We start from the raw sequence: 18,273 nt of genomic DNA on the forward strand, positions 1-18,273 counted from the left end.
AAATTTGAAAAAACAAAATTGTAATACAATATTGAAAATTATTTTTTCTTTTTAAGGAGCAACAGAAGCCAAAGAGAAGGCCGTAGCCTGTGAATGGGAAAATCAAGACCTAATAAAATGTTATACAAAGTTAATGTTCTTTTGTATTATGTAATAAAGCTTTTGTCACTTTAACATGTCTCTAAATTATATTTGTGGTGCTGAAAACATGAAACAGCAGCTGTAGGGTAGGCAAAGCATTCCACGCCAATAACCACCGGTGGCCATTTTAAAAAATGGCCACCACAGCCATCAGAATTTTTTTTTGCGATGGCCCAATATCCATGTATTCAGCAATGAGTGTACCAAATTTGATGCTTTTATCACAAAATGAACGATTGTTCAGCTAATCCGCCCCACTATAATAATAACATCAATATTGTAAATTCAGAGCAGTTGAAATAAATTAAAAATAAATACAAAAATAAATAGACAAAAATAAAATACATATAAAATAGTCTAAATGTTGTTTCCAATAAGGGGGATTCGAATTAGTTCGAACTGTTCATTTCAGTGGCAAAATTTTTCAAGATATCATTTCATTTTTGTGCCTTTGTTATTGTTAGAATTGTTTTATTTTATTTTACTCATTTCAAACAGCAATACAATACACAGTTACAAAGAAGAAGAAACGAGTTACAGAAAGATAAACAATGCAAATACTAAAATAGAAGTAAATAATATTTAAAAAATAAAATAGAAGAATAATTAAATGGAAAAGAAAAAACAAACAAATAAATAACTAATAAAATAAACAGACGCAAGATTACATGTTAAAGACATTAAACGCGGTGCATAAGTTGGCAGTCTTCACAGCTTTTTGTTTTTTATTGTTAGACTTTAGACTTAGTATTTAGCCTATTTAGTGACACGACGCCGGGGTGACACCGGAACTGAACTCCGCGGTGAACTGGAAGTTCTTTCATTTTAGCAGAAGAACGAAAATTGCCTGCTTATTTTCCCCATGATGTCAGTTTGAGGACCAAAACCGTTAACCGAACCCTCCTGTGTGTCCTGTAATAAGCCGTGTCTTACCCCGGGAGGCTGTAGCAGCAGCGGGAGAGGCCTCACCGTGTCTCGGTCAGAACAATAAGCGGACCGTGCTGTTAGCGGAGGCTTCGCTCTGCGAGGAGACGCTGCGAGGCGAACTTCGGTTAGCTCCCACCGACCTGAGACACTGTCGGACCCGTCAACAATATCCAGACAGACACAAGGTGATGTAACATTCATGTTTGGGTTACGATGTATCTTGTTTTGATTTTCTGCTTTACTTGACTTTTTATAAGTTAGTCGTGGTAACATACTCGGACTAAACGGGTTGAAGCTAGGTATGACCAGTCACAACAAACCAGGACGCTAACCAAGAGCATTGGTGTTGTTATGAGCAGCTGGTGCCCTAACTAATTCTTAGCTGTTTAGTCAGCAACACACCGACCACAGGACAGTTTTCCGTCCGGTTTAGTAGCGACCAAACATCAATATCTTGCATCTGTTTGTCGTTTTGAGATAACTATCGTTAGCTTGCTAGCTAACAAGCATTGAGCACTTAGCAAACGTTAGTTGTTAGCTTATCTATCTTGCGAAACAGCTGGATATGTTATGGAGAGACTGTTTGTTTGGTCTAAAATAGAAAAGCCGTCTAATGAGTTATTGAAGATGCAACAGCGTTGTTACAAAGATTAATCTCTTGTGTTTACATATACCATACTTGGGTTTGTTTAATTCTATGAGTCTTGGGCTATTTTGTCCATTTTTGAACCCTTTCCCTCCTGCCTGTATACACCACTTAAAATGTTTAAATGCCATGTTGGTATATTTTTTTCTGCACAACCTCACCTATATGACCTAATAATAATAGATTTTTTATTTTGAAGATGAACCAACATAAATGTGATCTTGTGATTGTGTGTGATCCTGTCATCCAACTCTGGTTTTTATTCTAGTGGGACTCTATTTTATTTGGGTCTTGTGTGTTTAGCGTAACAATTTTGTGTATTTTTTAGTCATTTTGTGTCTTTGTAAATTTTTTTCTGTCTTTTTGGTCATTTTGTGTATTTTGTTGTCTTTTTTTTTGTTATTTTGTGTCTTATTTAGTCATTCTGTGTCTTCTGTGTTTTTTTGGGGTCATCTTGTGTCTTTTTTTTAGTCGTTTTTTTGTCTTTTTGTGTCTTTTGGTCATTTTGTGTCTGTTTTAGTCCTTTAGTCCAACATAATATGTGATTCTGAATCTTTTTTTTACTTTCAAAACACTATCATGCTCAATAAAGAATTTGAAATATTGCAAATGTGACCAAAGGTGTCAAATTGAACATATAAGAGGGTTACATCCAGTTCTATCATTTTATACTAAATATATTTGAGCTTGTCTCCAGTTTTACTTGGTATATCATCATCAAACTGAAACTGGCCTCATGGAGTTTACAGCCAGAACTTTAGAGGTAAATTTACAGTAGGGCTCCACGCTGCTTTGTTTTCTAGTCTGGATGGAGTCAAGAAGTCATGCTTTAGCGCTTTTGGAGACTCCAGAGGGTTAAATTAGCCTTTGCTGCCGTTATGGAAACAGTAAGTCAGTGCAAACCACCTTATGATGAAATGTGACTTCATGTGTCCATAAATGCCCTCTGTTAGTATTCAGTGAAGAGGGCAGACGTGTCATTTGTAAAGGGACATTAAAACAGTACTCGTGGCTAAATATATCCATATGAGGTTTCATCCTCACTAACGCCTTTTTTATTCTTGTTGTGCTCTTTCAGCCAAGCGTGGCAATGTTCTCAGTGTTTCCTTTGTTTTATCATCATTTATTGTTTCTCAGGGGTTCATGTTTGATACATTATTGAACCAAACAGTCAGACAGTTTAAAAGTGAAGTCATGGGGTCAACAAGACCTTCTCACTGCAGACGGTTTGACTTAAATCACATGGAAAAAGGCTCCCTTCAGCTTGTGTCCCTGTGTGCCATGACACTGTGACAGTGAGCCAGCATGCAGAGTACCAGGGCCCTGAAAGGGAAGCAGCCAAATGCAATTAACCCATAAGAACCCAGACCTATTTATCCTTGAATGAAAATCATGGGGGATTTGATGTTTTAAAAAAAAAAAAAAAAAAAAGTACTACCCCTAAATGTCAAAGATCTGTGATGTGACATATATGATACATTGGGCGTTTATAGTATTTATGTTTATAATATTTCTTGTTTTAAAATAAATAAACTAGACACCTTTTCTGCTTACAGAAACACAAATTTGCCTTTTTCTTTGCATCTCCACAACATATATCACAATTGTGACAGGATAGGATATTTTTTGTTTATATTTGGTCAAATGTACTTTAAAATATTTAAATTTAATATATGCTCTGCTGTTCAATTTGGTGAAAATAATTGAGTGGCCTATTACTATTTTTGTTATTGTGATAAAAGCTTCACATCAGGTTTTCGATTTTTAGATTAGAATTGTTAAATGGGTTTAGACTAAGCCTAGTAACAAAAAATAAGCTTTTTGAAATTAGCTACTTTTTCACATTTCTGTTTCCAGTCACAGCCACATTTTGGAAAAGTCACTTCTTGTCACAGTCACACAGTCTTGCTAAGGGACTTAATGAGTTAAGGTGAAGCATAAAGCTGAATATGGAGATTCTAGAACATTGAAAGTGTTTGTTACACGCATGTCACCATAGGTTCTTATGGGTTAAATCATTCATACAAAAAATGTTTTCCATGAAAAGTCATCTTATCAAAATGAAAGAACTGATAGTTATCAGCAATGTGTTTAAGTAAGTTTTAACATCTAGACAAACAAAAAGAACACCCCTGCAGGCTGGTAATAGTAGGTCACCATGTAGTTGGTATACAACATGTTCCACAGCGAGTCCACATCAGAGTGTTTCTCTGTCATTGGCTGAGCTGTGTTTTATGTCTTATGGATCTGATGCATGCCACATTAAAATAACATTGTTGACAGCTTACCTTGTTTTTAGGGGGAATTAAATTCCAAAGTAGCAGTATTGGCAGCATTAGTAACAATAATAGTCCACCATCAAAGAATATCTGACCCAACATCCCTTTTTGTTGCTCAATTCTGGCTTTTGCACTTGTGTTGTGGCTTTTGCTACCATAGGGCAACCAGAGGCTGAGCCAGTCGCTGTGCTGCATGCAGATCTACAATGAAATTGTCTTTATGAAAGAATAATCATAAACTATGACGTTAGCAGAGGTAGCTCACTTCAACTACAATCAACTGTGGGAAATACTGTGTATTATGTTATTAATTATAATAACAGTTTAACTTGTATAGCACTTTTTATACATAAAATGCAGCTCAAAGTGCTTCACAGTTCACTAAGTTGTATAAAAACAGCTTTCTTAAGAACTTTTCTCATCAATGTTAGGTGGAATATACGTCTATATAACTAAATATATCAACATCTAGATTTGTCTTCTTCAATAGAGGCTTCACTACTGCAATCTTCATTTTTGAGTGCTAGGAATTGGAGTGCAATAGACTGCAAGTGGAGGATATTGTTGGTAAATGATAAATGATGATGGTCATTGATGGTAAGATTTGTCTAAAATGACTGAAATAATATTTGCTCCCCCACTCTCCGCATACAGCTCATCAGTAGGAGCAGAGGAAGACGGCAGGAGTGGCAGGGCTTTGAGCATCCCTTATCATCGGGACCTGAGATGACATCACAGCAGCCACAGATTCCCAATGCTGTTATTCCTCCCCAGCTTGCCGAGAACTCCTCTGCTCAGCAAGGCCGACCTCACATTCAGGCAAACCAGCTGGAATCGAGTCAGAGCAGCGCGACCGCCGGACCTCCAGATCACAGAGCTCTGACAGGCAGACCGGGCTGCTCCAGTGTGGCAGCAGCCAGCGGGGAACTGGCCAACAGGAATGTTTCTGCCTCCTGCACCAACTCCAGCTTGTCCAGAAGAGATGGGGGCTTTGAACCGTGGCCCGAGGAAGCGGTGGACAACTCCCACGGGCTGTACTCACTTCACCGCATGTTTGACATAGTTGGAGCACAGCTGACCCATCGGGATGTCAGAGTACTATCATTCCTGTTTGTTGATGTGATTGATGAGTATGAGCGCGGTGGCATCAGGAGCGGAAGGGATTTCCTGTTGGCCCTAGAGCGCCAGGGTCGCTGCGATGAGACCAACTTTCGACACGTTCTCCAGCTTTTAAGGATTATCACCAGACACGACCTGTTGCCTTATGTCACACTCAGAAAACGGCAGGCAGGTGAGTCATGCAACGTCATCACTATATTCACATTAGGCTTTATTTCAATGTCTTACTGTTAACTGTAAATGTTGAGGTATAGTCAAGATTTTTGCCCCATACCGTTCTATAAACTCAGAGGCTAGTTGGGTAGATCTGTGTCATGCAGCAAATGGACACAAAAACGATCAAGACATTTCAGTGGTGAAAACTCACCAGCGTGCCTTAATGAACTATGAGATGGTTAAAGTTCCATCAAGGTCCGGAATGAGCATTAACAATGCCGACAGCATCTTCAAATGTATGGTTAAAAGAACTCGTTATCAAGACCCATATTGACCATATAATACATATATATTAGAGCTTGGCAACGATTAAAATGTTTAATGGCAATTAATCGCATGACTGTCTGTGATTAATCGCATTGTTATGCGCACAATTCAGTAATAAATTCCAAAGTAGTGTATTGTGCAGTTTTTACTGCAACAACATTTGGTATGCAAACAAATAAGATGCTTTTTAACAGCAGTATTCCCTTTTCATAGTAGCATAATTAAAATAGTTCATGTCAATCTCAATTGACTGCCACTGCCACGGCCTTAATGTGTTGTTAATAGGGCTGCACGATTAATGGCCGAAATGATAACCCAGATTATTTTGATCAATATTGAGATCACGATTAATTATCATGATTATTTTTTTAATCAACAAAAAACTAATTTTACTGTCATATAATTTTAACTGTTTCAACATCCATATTGTGCTATATTCCTGCTAATATACAAATATGTGCATCAAAACAAAACTGGTCTTATTCACCAAAAATCAGTGCATCTTCTTTTAAAGAATAAATAAAACAATAATATGGCACTCTTTATACAATATATGACTTGTGCTTGTTTTGTTCCATGTGCCTTGAACCCAAAATGCTTCCGCACAATGGATGACGATCCGATTCTCCGGACAAGCCCCTCAGCCTCGGCTGTGTTTCTACACATATCATTCTTGTTTCTCAAGGATCAAATATGAGATTCCTCTAATCGATGTGCCAATCCCCACTGGAAGCGTTTGGTCTCTTTTTGTCGCATTTAGTGAAACATTTTTGGCATATACGGCTGTTTATACACACAAATTCAGCTGTATGTGTGTTTTGAACTTAACCAAATCTATGTTCATTGATCAATGCTGCCACTCTGCCTGTGGTCCTGTTTCACTACAAGCAGATTCCCCTCAATCAATATTACATTCCTGCTGTCAGTCTGCTGCTGAAGTTAGTTCCACTCAGCTGCTGCAGACAGACAGCAGGAGAGTGAAGCTCACAGACAGACCGGGAGCTTTGATTGATCAATAAACATGTGGTAAATAAGTTCAAAACATGCATAAAGTGGAATATTTGTGGGATTTTAACAGCCGTTAATGCAGAAAACGCGTTACTAAATGTGACGGAAAACGCATCCAGTGGGGATTGCACAGTAGAACCTATATGCGACAGTCATGTTTCACTCCCAGTGGGTACTGGCAGTTGGCATTTATTTAGTTTTCTTATTAAGATAGTTTGGAGCCTATTAAGCGACTACTATCTGATGTATAATTTTCCTCCACGTTACTCTGTCATCTGTGACTGTCTGTATCCAAGAAACTACGCTTGGCTGTGCAGGGAACGGCTCTGATTGGCTCATGGAGGTGCGTGATCAGACAGTAGTTTACGGAGCAAAATCTGCTTTTGCTTTATTTTCTATAAATTGGTAACGACAATTTATGTCTCTGTTGCCGCAAGTTCTTTTCTGTTCCAGTTCATGTGAGCCAGCTCAACAGACTATCTCCCTTGAGTAATACAACACTTAAATGGCTTTGAGGAGAACTTTTCAGCATTATTTTAAAAGAAGGAGCCATTGTTCTTCACATGTTGACTCCTTCTTTGAGTGCATTACAATATGTCTTCCATGGTTTTTAGGGATCAACCTGCAAATCCAAATCCAAATGTTGTTTTTTATTAGGGCAGACACCGTTTTAGTGACCAAAAGACCAATAACTGATATTCTCCATATTCTACATCTCCAGTAAAAACTAAAATCTTAGTGTCAAAATGCTGCAATAGGGTACTCTTAACAATTATCTTTAAAAAAATATTTTTCTTCCCATGCTGACACCTTGTTTGTATAGCTTGCCTTGTGTTGGTTGAGTTGTATGTATAGACTGGAGTAATGAATCAATACAAAAAAAAGCATTTGATCATGAAATTGTTATTGAATAATTCTCAATTTTATTTGTGAAGTGTATAAAAACTACGCTGCAGGCTGTATTCTCTACAATCAGCAACTACTATTACTAACAGTGGACTGTTACTAGCAGAAACACTGGGGGTGAATTCACATAAAGGATTGAAAGGCTTTGTCAGCTACTAAACATTTGCAAATAAGTAAAAAAAACAAAACGATTCTCAATTCTCAAAGCACCCACAAAGGTTGAATAACACCACTAACTAAGGTAACATGCATACATTTGGTGCCAAATCTGCCCCTCTATATGCAAATTAGCCTCATTGCAAAAAAGTCCAATTTACAAGCATTAGCGCTAATAGATAGCCACACGCAGTAGGAGAGAAATTGTTAGCCTCTTCAGAGAGTTGGTGGTAAGTGAAGTGCATTTTTAAGGTTGACCCAAATTCCTTTGCTGTGGGACAGGACACTCTTCTTAAATTGGTTCTGGAAGCAAAATATGTGCTTCATTAAATGCAAATGTATTAAAAAAGGAAATAATATTACAAACAGTGTTGCTAGGTCTGAGTGTATATGTTAGACATATGTAGGCTGTTGCAAGGCCTCTCTTATAACTCACTTTTTAGGACGATATATTGACTCAGAAAATATCACAATAAACAACATTATTGTTAGTCGTTTAAAGACCATTTTGTGTGCCACTGATATAATGATAATACAGCATAATAATAAGAGGTGGGAATCAGCAGAGGCCCCATGATACGATTTTATCCGATACTTGAGTCAAGATACGATATTATTGCGATTTTAAGCATTTTGTGATATGCATATGAGTATTGCGATACAATATATTGTGATTTAACTGTTTAACTGCATTTTGTGTCCACAAAATTAAATTCAATCAAGAATTGTTTTGTCAAATAAGATAAAATTCTCAGTCTATTCATCTCACTTCAGTCTTTTTATTTCTCCACAATGAGAGTCAAACCCACAGACTGACCAACAAAGTATTCAGTCAAACTGAACTGAACTGATATCAAACATGTATGGACGACAACAACTGCAGCATTTTATCAAACTTTCAAAAACTTTAAGCTTTCCTGCTCTGAATGTTTTTGAATGAAACATCAAAAAATAGCCCAACTTTGCAGCGTTATTTAAACAACTTCCTGACACACATGAGAAGCAGAATGACTGCTTTCTCGTATGAATAGTCGAGCATAGGTCACTTATGCTTCTGATAAATAACACTAACTCTTTTGTTTACCCTGTAGCAGTCACCCTACTAACTTTTTGGATTTTGAAGTGTTACAACCAGTAATGATGGTCAGAAAAAGTCAGCTCCTCATGAAACTAGAATCTGTATGTAAACCCAGCTCAGAAACCCTTCCTTCCACTGCTCTATTGTTGGGCCTCACTGTTTGTCACCTGCTGACCTTCTGCTGGTCTTACTCTCTTATTATTAGTAATGTTCAATGCCCCAGTGTGTGGTGAAAATAGTAAAAATAATAATAATTATATAAATAACATTTTAAACATGTTGGTGTGTACTTGACTGAGGTGACCACTGCACAAAGACTCTTCCACTGGTTTGAATGTGATTATTAGCAATGCAATTAAAAGTTGCATCACCTGTTTTTCAGTGTGCCCAGACCCTGTTGACAAGTACCTGGAGGAGACATCAGTGCGCTACATTTCACCAAGAGGAGCAGTGCAGAGCAAGGACACTGTGCCTCACAGAAGATCAGGTGGGTGTTCTTCTCCTTTTTACACTTTTCATGTTTTCAATTAAACAGGATTTGAGTGAGATTAGTAATGAATGCAGCCAATGGAACAAAGTCATAAGTAACGGTGTGCTCTGATACAGAAGACTGATTAACGCTAAACCTTATGTCACTTTCTAGGTCCTCATCCAGTCATTTGCTGTTCCCCGTCAGGACCCCATGTTGGCCCTTCGCAAACAAAGCCAACTCCTCCTGTACCAAACCGCAAACGGAGAAAAAGTCATTCTTCAGCTGACTGCAGAGAGAAGCAAACATGTGGTAAATACAAATGCAATATAGAGAAGGATCGTCATTTTAGTCTGGTCTGAAAGGGTATCATCATAATAAATTAAATTAACTAAACCACTCCTCTTAACTTGGTTAGACCAACACATGGAACAGGTCAACTGCATTCAGCCTCAAACAGGATTGGTCAGTAAAACTTAAAATTACAAAATGATTACAAAAAGAAGCCAGAACACTTCAAATACCAAAATCTATGTGCATATGAATCTCATTATTTGCACAATGATTTATCGGTTTTCCCTTCCACTGCCTTCTTTCATGGGGTGGGGGACAGCAGATCTTCAATGGAAAGCAAAAGTCAACACACTTGTGGACTTCTTGTTGTCATCTCAGAGTCTTAGTGTTGAAGTGTGTTGTAAAGGTTAGCTGGACTAGGACAACTTGGTCAGATTTCTGGTGGACTGACATCTACCTCTTCTGATTCCTGTTCCAAGTGATTTTCACCTTCCCAGGCTTGTTGACTGAGTCCTACCATCTTGCTGACACATACCTTCTCTAAAACTGCACAAACTTCTGTCTGTCAGATGAAATTTAGCTTGTAGCTAATTCTGGTACGGCTGAGAGCCATGCACTGTCCCTGAGGAGATGTTGATGCTGCTTTCCTTTGTCTTTGCTGATCTGGGAGTTAGCCTTTAAAAGTAGGCTGACTGTCCCAACAAGAGCCTTCTCACTCCACTTCTGCCTGTGTGGACCTCAATGCCAGTCGAGAAACTTTGGGGTCCTTGGAGTCTCTACTTCATAGCCTCCATTGTTCATGTTATCACAAATTCTTCAGTGAAATCACTGAAAGGGAGCTACAGGATGTGGGTAGACCCATACCTAGAGCAGCAATACTGAAGCACCTTGGCAGGCCAAGCCACCTTGGTAAATATCGGCTGATCTTCTTCTCAGTTGACAATGGAACATCGTAGAGAAGCAGGGATGATAAAACCTGCTGGTATTTCTAAGGCAGCCCAGATTTGTCAATCTTGGTGAGCCAAGTCTCCAGGTCTCCAGTGGCTTTATGGATGGAAGCTGTGTCCTTCAGGTTGCAGTCAAAGAGTTCCCCCAACTCTTGACTGGCTCTTCAGTCAGTGTCTAAATGCTGGATGGTTAAACAGAACTTGTCCAGCACTAGACATTGACTTACAGCTCATTCTTGCCCATGAGAAGAGCTCTGACTGAGACAGTCAGGTCGTCCTAGCAGCTCTGATCATTGGCTGCATCACACCGATCTCTGTCAGGGTCCCATGCCACTCTACTTCTGCAGTCTTGACCAACATATTCATGGCGAGGGTGAACAGGATGACTTGTCAACATTTAGAAATCATTTTACTAATATTATAAGTAATGCTGGCTTCACCACACCAGCTACATTGGAAGCTATTGAGCAAGGAGGTTAAGTCATACTGCATTACAAACCATTTATAAATCAAAAGTTTTGGCAGTCCCATAGCAATAGGATTTCACCAGTATTGTTCTAAGGTAGAAGTCTGAAATAGATTATTTTTGTCCCGAAGCTGCTGACAAGCCTACTCCTACTCTGTCTTTACAACTCTACAAGTTATCTCCCCATCCTTGCCCAAAATAAGATTAAATTATGCACATGTATCACAAGCCCACGTGATACTGTGTAAGATTCCCCGAGAAACACGATGGAAGCAGTATTGCCGATATATTCTTTCTGGTGTGCATTGGCCTAGAGCAGGCATGTCCAAACTATTCCACAAAGGGCGGTGTGGCTGCAGGTTTTCGTTTCAACCAAGCAAAAGCACACAGTTTGACCAATCAACTGTCTGAAGACTGAGATCAGTTGATTAACTGAGTCAAGTCTGGTGTTCTGCTGCTTGGTTGGAACGAAAACCTGCAGCCACACGGCCCTTTGTGGAATAGTTTGGACATGCCTGGCCTAGAGCATACCTACATACACACACTCCTTTTTCGTATCCTTAGTTAGTATAGTAGATAGATGACATTGTGTGTTTTAATATAATGTAAAGAAATGCTTTCAAATCTGTATGCTGGTCTGTTTAATGTTTCACTAGAGTTAATGCTGCAAACCTCTGCAGAACTCCATAATACTATGTTAGTGACTGTTGTTGTGGTTAATTTGAATGAAGGGATTTTGACTCTTACCCTGTGCTCTCCTCCATCAGATATCCGCCTCCGGGTTCGCGCTGAATACTGCCAACATGAGTCTGCCCTACAGGGCAATGTCTTCTCCAATAAGCAAGAGGCAGTGGAGCGACAATTTGAACGATTCAACCAGGCGAACACTATCCTCAAATCCCGAGACTTGGGCTCCATCATCTGTGACATCAAGTTTTCTGAGCTCACCTACTTAGATGCCTTCTGGAGGGACTACATCAATGGATCATTGCTAGAGGCCCTTAAAGGGGTCTTTATCACAGATTCCTTAAAACAGGCTGTGGGCCACGAAGCTATTAAACTGCTTGTCAATGTCGACGAGGAGGACTACCAAGCCGGTCGGCGCAAACTGCTCCGTAATTTGGTCACAAGTGGAGGGAGCCCACCAGGAGCTAGCAAAGACTCTGAATCTTAGAGAAACTGTCCAGGTGGTAGCAAACAGGAGGAACGCTGTTGAGCCTCCCCCACAGGGAATAGAGTGGTTGTGGTCGTGTCGTTTGAGGTGCCTGAAGTGTGCACCTGAAAGGAACTAAAGGACTCCTAGCCACCGCATTGATTCCTTAAGAGCTAAGGTCATATCTACTTGGCACCCCTAAGCGTAGCATGCAAGGTGATTGGAAACTATGTTAGCAAAAAGAAGTAGGTGCATACAGGTTGACATTATTTTGAATGTTAAACTGTTCATTTTCTTCAAGGAGGAGATGGCTGATTCATGGGTGCATTGAATTAAACTAATTTCTTGTTTCTTGTATGTTAGCTCATTGAAACACATTTTTGTTAACACTGATAGTTGATATTCACAACCTGTTCAAAATCCAGTATATTTCAATACAGGAAACGTGCTTAACGCTGACAAGTTACTTCCAGTGGGAGTTGTACTTTAATGTCAAACTTGTTTATCTTTCTTCCAGGTTTTTCAGGTACATAACAGATTGATTGGATTAATCGAATGACAGTTTTTTGTACGTTACTGAAAGCCACAGACCGTAGGACTTATTATTAGCTTTTAAGCTTGTTATTATTTAAGCTTATTTAAGGTTATCCTACTTTCCCAAGACCTTCAGGAGTTTCCCTGTCTGTGAAGATGAACCCTTACAGAGCCTTTTTTTTATTGGCTTGTATTTTGTCACTGTTGACGTCATTGTGTCTTGGCTTTTTTCTTTTTTCTTTTTTTTAACAAATTCTTTGTTTTGCAACATGGCTTGTTACCAGCAGCTGTAATTCTGGCCTAATTTTAAATGTCCAGTCACTGCCAATATTTAAAATTTTATGGATCGTTCTAATGTGTTAAATTGTATCCAATGAATCATTGAGTCATCCACTGGTGTCTTAGATTTGTTTGGATTTGTAAATCAGTGTCAGTTTCATTGTCAGCCTGTACCTCTGCTCTCTCAATGTCTCACTCATGTTCACACATGATATAACTAAATATTGTTTTAAATGTAAAATGATACCCAATTACAAATCAGCAGAAGGTGAAAGTCACATCCAGTGTGTTTAGAATTGTCTCAGTTGTGCAGGTGGTAAGATGCCAAACAATTTAAAATGATCCTTTTGTTAAGATGAAAATATTTCACCCAGCTGCACTTGAACTTGTGTAATAAATCCTCAGCAGTATCCTCTGTGGACATGTCATGCCTCCTGCTGGACGAGGATGTAGTTCAGTCCTGATGCTCTGAAGGCAGCATGAGCAAGTTATGTAATCACTTCTCTATCCAGTCGCTTGACAGCCTGTTGGACGTGTAGAGACAACCAGGAAAAGACAAGTGTCCTCAGTTATATCTCAGTTATATCCTTCTGTCAGTTCGGGAGCTTTGGCATTCACAAATCAAACAAGGGATTGTTTATTAAGGGTTTGAAACAGATAAAACTAGCACTGTGTGGACCAACACAATAGTAAGCTATATAGCATGTTATTCTCTACAATCTAGTGCGCAGATCTAGAACACTGATTTGCTTCTAATGGTAGAATTCCACTTTTAAAGTGTGGTCTGAAATGCTAATTTACCAAAATGTGAATTTATATTCATTTTTTTTGGTATATTGTGGATTAACAGGATACATTAGGTTAACCTGATTTTAGGCACTCATAAAATACACTCAGGCCACTTTACAAGGCACACGTTTCTAGTTTTGGGACTGCCCCCAGAGGAGATTCAAGATACTGCTTCATGCTGACATGATCTCATCACACAGATTTTGTAGCTGCACACTTAAAGTGCAAGTCTCCCATCCCACCTCGAATTACAGAAGCCGTACTCTCAACTGAACAGGATTTATTTTCTTCAAGCTGCAGGATTTCACCAAGGCTGGTTATAAAATGCATCTGATCTGAAATAATGTTTAGTTATGAAAAAGTTTTTAGCAGATCAGTAGCTTATATAGACTGGTACACATTCGTCCCATACAGCTTGTTATTTTTGAGTAACTAGTTGGTTGAGAAACTAACTATTTGTTTTAGTACATTGTGCACAGCATTAAAAGCTCCTGACATCCCAGCTGTTTTTGTGGCCAGAAGTCTGTGGGCAACTGGTAGCTCAGCCTAGTCGAACACATTTACTGACAGTTTATCCATCCAGTTTTTACCTCTGCACTTTATCTTCTTGCAGAGGCAAAACACAGTGCAAGGTAGAACTTCACAGTTCCAGCTTTTTTTTCTCCCATACAGATTGAATGAGTGTTCAAGTGCAACTTTTCAAAAAAACGTCAACCAGACAAGAGTGTCAGTGGTGGATAATCCTGCAAAATCCTGGATTAGGTTAAATGAGAACATCCTTAAATTCCTTGCTTTCTATAGTATCCGAGCACAGAAACTAGTCCTATGCGATGTTTGTTTATAGAATGATTGTGGCAAACATTTAATTAATAGATACTTGTCAATTGCAGGTCTGATGGAATTTCTACTTTCCTGTATCAAAGTCAGACACCCTCACACCGACCCCCACTCTTTGACTTTTGAGTATCTGCATAAAGGACACACTACTCACTGTATTGGCCCTTAACATTTTCATTCAGCGTAAATCGTAAAGTGCATAATTATCCAATATGGACACAATTCCTAGGAGCACTGGACTCAAGTCAACATTGATGTCAAGGAGGCACTGTAGTCTGACATCTGGAAATCCTCCAATTTGTGATTCAAAAAGAGGAAATAATTTGACATGTTTGAAATGTCAATACTGGTGTACCATGATTGGTTCTGACTCAAAATACCGTTGTTTGGAAATGTTTAATATCAGTGATAATATACCAATATATCAAAGATGAAGCATAATGCTGTTTTGTGATGAGATTATTTAGATTTTGTAACAGAAGTAGAATAGAGATTGACATTTTAGTAAGAGTTGTCATTTAAAATGCCAGTCTCTAATGCTGCTATTTAACATTTTTCATTGATATTTCTGTTATTCCGTGCACATAGCCAAATGGTTGACATTAAAAAAAAATGTGTGTACCCTTTTAAAAGTTCAGTGTATGTTTGTACCAAATATATTCCTCTTGCTAAAACACCCTAACTAATCTGGGCTATCATACCATCCATGGGTACATATAAAAACACAGACTCTGTTATTGTGAATTATACAGAGTAGGCCAACAATTTACATTTGAACTCCAGTGGAATTTCATGTAAAGGTTGAAAGTTAGTATCTATTACATAGGTTGGTGTATGTTATGTTGATTGTATGTTAAGTTAGTTGTCAAATGCAGCTGTTGCTTACACAAAATTGCATGTAACCTGTTCTCTTCAGAAATGTCATAGAAACTCACAGTGCTAACCATTTGTAAATAGCTTTATTGGATGTCAGAATTTCTTACTTCAACTTTGCGTTTCTTTCAGCCAACAGACAAGCAGGACTGTTATCAATGAAATGGGCGGATTTTGTTAAAAGTCCCAGTCCTAATTATTATTATTATAATTTATGTCACATGACAAAACATCTTTTGGTGGAACATATTTTAAATAAACTGCTTCCTGATCTAATGCTTTTTATGGGCTACACCAACATTTTTAGAAATTTGGCCCAAAGCTGTCATTGCTTTGACACAGAACCCCTGTCTGTCTTTTTATGATGTGAAATGTTTGAATACATGTTCAAACTGTGTGCTGATTTACATTAGACTGGTCTTGGGTGCATCTCACTTCTCATAGATGTGAGAGTCCTCATTGACTTACCTCTTGCTCCTCAGCTTGTCAGCTCACAAGATGAAAAAGAAACATACAAAGAACAAGAAATCCAGGCAACACAGTTAGTCTGAGAGATTAGACAAATCAAGTTTATTCAGGCCATGAATGTTCTTGCGTAGGCTTGATTGTAGTTTATGTCAGTGTGAACCATACTCGGTAGGATGGCATTGCTTTCAACTCGTACACTAAATTAAATGATAAAATATTTGATTGTTATTCCTGTTGACTTGTTGACCAAAAAAACTAAACTTTGCTCTGTTTTTATATGTCATAGATACGCACTGCTAGAGTGGGTGTGCTGTCAGTATGATCCAACTTTGCACAAAATAGATTAAACAGATTTATGAAATTGTGTTAGTCCTGTGTACGTGTTGATCTAGATCAGGGGTGGGCAACTATTTTTCCTTTGGAGCTACATGATAACCCAGATTTTTATGGGGGGGCCAAACACATTTTGTCATGCAGTAACAACCTCTCATGTCATCACCAAGATTATTATAGTTAAAGAATACTAGAACTGAAAAAACATTTTGATTTACTGAAATAAAAATAAAAATGAGAGTTTTTATTTTTTCATACATCAATATGTAAACCTTTTTGTTGATATGAAACCTGTTTCATCCATCTGGTTTTATGACTTAATAAATTTATTGGGGCTGAGATGGATCAGACAAATGAAATAAAGGAAACATTTATTGTGACCTTATTGAATCTCGCAACCAACAAATACCCCATTTCTAAAAAACTCAAACTAACACTAAATCTAATAAAAACTAAGCATTTTAAAAAAAATAAAAACGAATTAAACCTAAGAAACACCCTCTAAAAACTCATTAAAACGAACTGAATTTGAAAGCAAAAATTGTCAACAAAATTAAAAATAAAACTAATGAAAAATCCCATTCAACTATTATAACCTTTGTCATCACTATGTTAAATTATAAAACACATACTATGCACTTATTCTCCAGCATTTATTATAATGATCATCACCAAGAAACATCTTATCAAACAGCATCTTATTAAGATGTGCATTTCCTGTACAAAGGGATCTTTTCCTTGCTATTTTGAGTTGAGTTCATTCATTAATGAGGGCAGTTATGTCAACAGCAAATACCAAACCAGCAAACCAATCTTTAATAGTTATTTCACAGTTGACATTTCCTTTCATCACACAAAACTCATGAATCTGTTTTCAGGTCTCACAGTCTTTTGAATACTTTGCCCAGGTTGATCCACCTGACAACATTTAGAACCCAGACCAGTTTTTTTCAATCTCTAACTAACTTGTGTGTAAAGTTTGTCTTCCTTTAGAAACACTTAAAAACATAAAAAACACAGTTTCCATGCAACTGACGACTCTGGTCCAGTTGGTGGCGGTATTACACCTTTAAGCTGGTTTGTCACTGGTCCACCACCACAGACATCTAGACAGAGGAGGGTGAAGCCACCAAGCTACCCGCTACTTGTTGCAGTTATACCAAAACAGTTTGCAGAGACACTCAAGAAGTGAGACGGTTCACTGGTTAGTCAGTTCCTGTATTTATGTCAAGTGGGTTTAGTTACAGTCATTCTTCTTTTGAGGATTAGCGGCAGGTCAGAGTCTATTGGTCAGGCGGCAACCTCCGGGTCTGAGCAGGGAGGCAAACCAGGAAGTGCCTTAAACTGCATTCTACCAAAACTTCCAGCAGGGGACGCTAAGTTTGGCTGCAAAAACATTTCTGTCCATTCATTTCAATTAAAAATGAGAAAACTTCTCACTTGATTTATTTCCTCAGAATTTTTTTTAGGACAACACTATGGTCTCAATCGCTAGTAAAAAATCTTCTTCAAGACAATTTGATGTTAATAGTGTAAATAATGGCCCCATTTAGAAAAAAATAGAAGATAAAGAATCGTATGATTTGGGGCGTGGCTACCTTTGATTGACAGGTCACTGACAAGGCAGCCGTCATCAGGAGAGAAGCAGAACAATGCGTATCTGGCGTACGACACCCTCTGTCCTTTGACTCTCACAGTGGACAAGGAGGAAAAAAAGAAGAAACCTCAACAGAAGAGCGATCCCCCTCCAGGACACACAGATGTGCAATAGATGCCATACATAACAGATCAATATAGCAGATAGAGTAGATAGAGTGTTAGAGGGGAAGGGAGAGACAGAGAAGAACAATGACAACAATAATAGCACTAACCTTAGAATGATTTTTTTGACTAATGATAGTAGTTGTGGTGCTGGTAAATATAATGAAATAACATCGATAGTAACAGTAATAGTAATAGAAGGAACAGGACTAATGTTAATAGTCACAGTTGAAGTGAATATAAATGACAGCAGAAGTGTCTGGAGCAGTAGCAATGATAACTAGAAAATTTCCTCTGGGGAAATTCTGAAAGGGACACGGGGGCTAC

General features: G+C 38.3%; 1 protein-coding gene across 1 annotated transcript; it reads left to right on the top strand.

Moving 5' to 3' along the window:
- The first annotated feature begins 874 nt into the window (after positions 1-874).
- dedd (death effector domain containing) lies at positions 875-15,660 on the top strand. The gene is made up of 5 exons (XM_059333369.1): positions 875-1,253; positions 4,648-5,284; positions 9,126-9,230; positions 9,387-9,524; positions 11,687-15,660. The coding sequence occupies exons 2-5, from the start codon at positions 4,720-4,722 to the stop codon at positions 12,091-12,093; spliced, it is 1,215 nt and encodes a 404-aa protein (XP_059189352.1). The 5' UTR covers positions 875-1,253; positions 4,648-4,719; the 3' UTR covers positions 12,094-15,660.
- Positions 15,661-18,273: the final 2,613 nt, after the last annotated feature.

Source organism: Centropristis striata, chromosome 5 (genome assembly GCF_030273125.1).
Source record: "Centropristis striata isolate RG_2023a ecotype Rhode Island chromosome 5, C.striata_1.0, whole genome shotgun sequence".
In the NCBI taxonomy this organism is placed as follows: domain Eukaryota; kingdom Metazoa; phylum Chordata; class Actinopteri; order Perciformes; family Serranidae; genus Centropristis; species Centropristis striata.

Coding starts and splice junctions, on each gene's coding strand:
- dedd (XM_059333369.1), top strand. CDS start 4,720: ATGACATCACAGCAGCCACAGATTCCCAATGCTGTTATTCCTCCCCAG. Junction 9,231..9,386: donor TGTGCCTCACAGAAGATCAG/GTGGGTGTTCTT, acceptor GTCACTTTCTAG/GTCCTCATCCAGTCATTTGC. Junction 9,525..11,686: donor CAGAGAGAAGCAAACATGTG/GTAAATACAAAT, acceptor CTCCTCCATCAG/ATATCCGCCTCCGGGTTCGC.